This window comes from Apteryx rowi, unplaced genomic scaffold (assembly GCF_003343035.1).
Source record: "Apteryx rowi isolate R43461 unplaced genomic scaffold, aptRow1 scaffold_789, whole genome shotgun sequence".
Lineage (NCBI taxonomy): Eukaryota > Metazoa > Chordata > Aves > Apterygiformes > Apterygidae > Apteryx > Apteryx rowi.
In genome coordinates, this window is record NW_020451081.1 from 260835 (window position 1) to 266834 (window position 6000).

Here is a 6000-nt window from a genome sequence, read left to right on the forward strand (position 1 = left end):
CAGTCTGCAGCAAGTCTGGCATGAGGAAAGAAAATGCATGGAATATTATCTCATGCAACACCGCCTTGCCTTCAATAAACCTGCAGTGCTATCAGTTTGAAGGGCAAAAGTAACATTGCATGTTCAGGGAACAAGGGGGAGCTAATGAGGCACAGAAAAGAAAAACTGCAGCTAAAAGACCCACTGAAAAAAGAAAATACCATTACCATAATTGTAGACACTTCATAAAGTATAACATTTTTCACTATTTACACAAGTGAGATAAAAGTTGTTACTGTACATACAGTATTTGCTTATTTCCTATTTAAAAATGCTGCCAGCATGAAAAGAGATAATTTCATATCCTTATTAGAAAGAATTTGATAATCCAGTCTTACTAATGTACGGATGTCCACTGACTGGTGTTCTTCTGTATTCTCAAGATCTGATATTTCTGCATTTGTTGTTCTTATTTTTATCTGAAAGAAAGCAAATATTCTTAAGTTTATCTAAAAAGAAAGGTTATCAGTTGTTCATTGAAGTTAACACAGAAACCAAATATGTTTGGCTTTTTCGTTCCATTAGAGCCTGCATAGGAGGTTTCATTCCATCCTTCCCAAAAACGCTTAATTATGGAGTCCATTTCTGTAAGACAGAACTTGTTCTGAAAGCAACATGCACTTTAAAATCATTAAGCTATTACAGCATTTCCACTCAACATCAAAGCATTTCTGTATTTTATTTTTCCTTCAAATACTACTCTTCAGCAATTTAATAGTGGTCCAGTTGTTTGCTGGTCCTAACTTATAATTCACTGAAWATAACCTTATATAGTCTATGTTACCTTTTACTGTATTATTGGAATGTTAACCACCATAAATATATATCCTATTTACTATTACTAGAAATTATGCAGAAAAAGACTAAGCAGTTGTAAAAAGGTTTATGAAGAAATTCAAGTTAGCGAAACTTAAAGGAGAAATATTTAGCAACAGACAAAGAATATAACTGAAAATCACAAACAGAAACAAGATTCTAGGAGCATACAGTCAAGGCTCAAGGGAAAGAAGTGGGGGGGTTTAAAAGCAGGGAAAAGAAACGTATATCAAATATTGCAACATGTCAAAGAAAGAAGTGGAGATTTTACTTGTAAAACTTAACACAAGAAAGGCTGTATTCAGAGAAAAAAAGCAGCAAAACCCCACACAACAACCTCCCACCCCCAAATCCCCCAAAACATACAGAATGGAAGCAACATAAAAGAAAACTAAAATAAACTACCATTCACTCAAAATATATCACAGAAGTCCAATGAAATAGGGAACAACTGACCAGTTTCTGTGATTTAACAGCGTATCTATTTTTACCTGTAATTCTTTTTGGTGTCGTCTGTGACAATGAAGATGATCTTCATTCTGCCTAATCTCTTTTTCAATGGAATGCAAATGTTGTTGAGATGTTGTCAGCTGTGCCTTTTTGTTTTCAACTTCTTTTTCCAAGTGACTTAAGAAAATGTGTTATTTTTATATACATGTTATATACATGCACACACACACACAGAGATAGATATACACAAATAAAAATAAAACAAAACGTGACAAAACTAAAGGGCACAAAAGGATCAAGAAATGTCTAAAAATCAGGTACTGTTGTGCACTGGATGGTTTTTTTAATGACCAATAAAGAAATACCAAAAGTGTACAGCAGCACTTGTAGATGATAACCAGCTTATAGTTGATGGACTCAGTTCAGTCCCTAGTGGGTACAGCATGCATAAGATTTTAACCATCTGTAACATTTGTTAGCAAATTAGCAAATAGRCCAAATACTTAAGCTAAATAGTGCCATGACTTTTAAAAATAGTACTGCACATTGAGAAAAAAATACATACTTTAACTAGGACAAAATACTTCCAATCAGAGACAAAATACATTAACAGAGATGTGGGAAAATTTATTTTATAGCTTCTTATATTTCTCCTTCAAAAAGGAGTTCAGTCCTAGAAACTTCCACATTTAATTCTTTCAGTTTGCGATAAATCCAATTTAAAGGCAAAATAAAGGTATTTGTTATTATTATTTATAGCCAGCAAAACTCTGATAAAGTTTCATTGCTGGGAAGAAAAAAGGAAAGAAGGAAGAAAAAAAAGGAGGCTTAACTAGTATTACAGTAAAAAGTGTTTAGGTAAGTGTTAAATGCAATCTGTTACAGAAAAATGGAATGGACTGATTAAGTCTGATCCCCCAAATCAGTGCTTTGTAAATTGCATATATCATTTCAAATAAGTAAATCATTGCTTTGTCCTAAATTCTGAAAAAAAACATTTTTCCCCTTTAAACTGGCCAATATCATTCTCCCATTCCAATACTGGTAATGAAATGACTGTAACGCTTTGGAAGTTATCAAAATAATCTTCAAATGAAGTTCATTACACGCTGACATGAACAAAGTACAGCTGCCCGACATTTAAAGCTTTCAAATTTACAGAAGTAAGGTTTCAACACTCAGTCTACACTATCAGCTATTAATATGGAAAATAAAATACTTTCTTACTGTGTCAGTAATACAAACTGGGCCTCAAAATAAAAGTATTCTAGTGGCACTAATTTGCTTGGTGAAGGCTCAGGTTTCTATCTTTGCAATTAGTTTGTTTTTTCAAACTACCATTTTAAAAGTAAACAAGAAAGACACCTACCATTAGTGCTAGGGTAATTTGGTTTGAATAAAAATGCTTCCTTTGCAGTAAATTAGAGTACCACTGTTCAGGTCTCAGATTTTTAAAGAAATAGCTTTGATTCCACAGCACTGTCAGTAGGTGTAAAATAGACTTCCTGGAGTATTTGGCCCAGCAAAACCCAGCTCTCTGGACAACATTTACAGGCCACAAGTTGAAAAATATCTGTGAAAAATCTCAGGTTTATACTATCACAGAAAGACATTGAAATAAAGAAGTTTTCCAAAATCCYMAWWAAAAAAAAAAARWAAAAGTAAATCTTAAAAGAAAAAGGAGACAGAGGAAAGTCCTGTCAACATACAAGACAACAAACTGGGTGGATCTATTTTTCTYATGCACGTATATCCAAACAGACATATATTCCATTCTAATATTAATTTCAACAAATGCACTTTTTAGAAATACAGCATTACAAATGCTAACCTTATTTCTGCTTCAACGTCTTTGCTCAGGTACTTGGGTCGGAGGTAATCAGATGAGTAATATCGTCTTTCAAATACCTGATCGCCTTCAGCAGTGAAAGCTTCTCTGCAATTTTTTGGGGGCCGGTTACTCTGCATTACTTCACGAGCTTTACAGCTACTCTGAAAAATACAATGACCTTATCATACCTATAGAAAAACAACCATAATTAAAGATTCCAATTGAAAACTATCTAAAAGTTCTCACCCAGATAACATTTAAGTTCTTCAAAAACAAAACAAAAAACACAGTCAGTTTAGCTGCTATTTTCTTTGATTCTTTGTTACAAAATTACCTAAACTGTAAATTCCATAGTCTGATCAGTCTTTCATAACTTGCCATGGGAAAAATTACTAGCCAAAGGTCACTAAGCACTAGGCATATTTAACTATCAAAAATGGAATACAYATACAGGAAATACTTCAGTTTTCTTTTAGATATTATATCAAACAACATTCAACTAAAATTTGGGGAAATCAGCTGCTAAAAACCACTGCCAGTGCTGGACCAAGTGGTCACAAGTATCGCTGTCTGAGGAAATTAATCGTTAYGCAATCATGTCATCCATTCAGAAGTCTCATTTCTTCCACACAATACCTGTTCAACTTTTTTCAGATACAGTTCAAATTGTTCTGGTAAGTCTCAAAGATAGTTAAAAGAGTGAGCGTTATGAAAATCAGTAATTAGATAACTAAATATAGTAGCATGAATATATATAGTATATAATAGTATAAATATAATAACTAGAGATAATAAGTTAGACTGCAGAGGGAGTAAGAACAAAACTAGCATTGCTATTATGAGAAAAGCACAGAGAATTCAGCTGTTACAAATCCCATTCAGCACAAGCAACATTTTCTAAATAGTTAGCTCTGCACTAGACAGAGCACAAGTTCTCTTTTCTAGTAGGAGTATCAGAGGATGAACTGGGACAAGCAGTCTTGGAGGAAAAGATAATCCACAAGAAAGCAAGCACCATTACACTTCAGCTGCTTGTAGAATTCCTTGTTTTCTTTAAATRAAAGTATATACCTCCTATCTTTATTTTTGAACAGTTCATCCACAGTCATGTCTGCTGGAGCTCATATCCTCAGTTGTAATAGAAAATCAAAAGTCAATTAAGATAAAAATTATATCATATCAACAGAAAACAGTTCATTAACATGGATTTTATGGTGATCAAAAAATTATGTTACTAAAACTATACATAAGCTTAACTCAATGCCAGTTTCTAATCACCTCATTAAAATGTTTAATAGGTGATTATTGTTATGCTTGGTTTTACCAGACTGTATTCCCAAACATGCTTCTTTGCATTCTCTCATCTCAACTGCTTTAACCCTGCAGCATCCAAAGTGGCTTTAGTTGTTGTGGTAAGTGAAAAATAAACTGAATGCTGACAGGAGGAATATAATTTTGTGCAAGTATGAGTGGGTCAATGTCCGAAACTGAACTTCTGAACTCTAAAGCACAAGCTTGCTATTTGCTAGCTACAACTGGTACAGGCTAGTTGTAAGTTTTGGTAACACTTGGACTAAAACAAGCTTGACGCATCCTGAATCCACAAATGAATAAAGAGTTAAGAGACAGAACCACCAATTAGGAGGCTGATCACATGTAGTACTCTGCACATATTTAGACGAGGAAACCAGGGTCCTTGGAGACTGAGAAAGAAGGTGAACATCCTGCAAATGGGGTTCCACAGAGACAAATGTTGGAGGATACCCAGGGACCTTGGACAATAAGGTCTGAAACAGGTAATGGCAATCATCTGCACAGCAAGAACCAACACTACTTTCTATCTGACCCTGCTCGGGAGGGAAGTCAAGACCTAGTGAATGCTTTGAGGAGGGAGCGAGTGCATGTGTGAAATAATCGAAGTAGGATAAAAGCTCTAAACTTGTTGGTTCTTAAATAAATCTCAGATCCACTACAGGTTGTCATTTTACTCTGTCTTAACTGTGACAGAAAGAAGTGTCAGAAACAGGATGCTGACAGTTTACTGAACCTCAAGACCACAGCTTTAAGGGGAGACCTCTAGTAGGAGCATATGTGGCCATGTGCTGCATTATAATACTGTTACCATCAGGGTTTACTGAGCCAGTGTGGGTCTCACCTCACCRCAGTGTCTGTAACTGTTATTCTCCTGGAGCAAAAACCCTTGCCTACTTCTTTTGTTAATTATGGACACTATCGAAGAAGGTATTTTATATGCCTCATACACGAAACAATGCCCTTCTTTAAAGGCCAGTAGGGAGCGGGGAGTCTTACTTTAATCAGCAGGACCGTTTCTATACTCCTTATATCAATCAAACAATTGGCAACCACTGCATCATCTATTTCCAATGCTGTGAGAACTGATGGGAATTCTGGATGATGAACTCCTCTGAAGAAAGAGGAAAAGGCAACCGTTTATAAAGTTCACATGAGATTCTTTAAAATAAGATTATAAATATTTCCTTCCAAATGATAATAATTTGAACGACTGCACTTAAGCAATAAAATTCAAAACATAACTTACCTGTGTCTGACATCATAAACTTTATCCTGAAATTTATTTACAATTATTTGAGGTCGAAACCCAGGTGGATAATATTTTGACATCAGTATCTGAAGATTTCTTTCATCATTATGATTATCACAGCAAAATGCCTGAACTAGGCCCTTTAAACAAGATTCAACAGCCAAAGTAAGTTCAGCATCTTTCAGATGAATGAAAGCACCTAAATAAACATAAAAGACAAAGCTTAAGGAGCTGTGTTCCATAATGTAAGTCCAATAGCCATTTTACCACTTAAGGATTTTTTTTTTTTTTTTAAGTAGTC

The 6000-nt window shown here is 34.7% G+C and overlaps 1 protein-coding gene across 7 annotated transcripts in view; it reads right to left on the reverse strand.

The window, feature by feature from the left end:
• Positions 1–6000, reverse strand: part of SMC6 (structural maintenance of chromosomes 6) — a 49690-nt gene that overhangs the window by 17430 nt on the left and 26260 nt on the right. For all 7 annotated transcript variants that reach the window (XM_026088813.1, XM_026088815.1, XM_026088814.1 and 4 more), the window contains 5 exons: positions 5697–5898; positions 5447–5561; positions 3137–3297; positions 1347–1482; positions 378–458 (listed from right to left, as the gene is read on the reverse strand). In XM_026088813.1, the coding sequence (XP_025944598.1) occupies positions 378–458; positions 1347–1482; positions 3137–3297; positions 5447–5561; positions 5697–5898 (695 nt within the window). The remainder of the gene's footprint in view (positions 1–377; positions 459–1346; positions 1483–3136; positions 3298–5446; positions 5562–5696; positions 5899–6000) is intronic.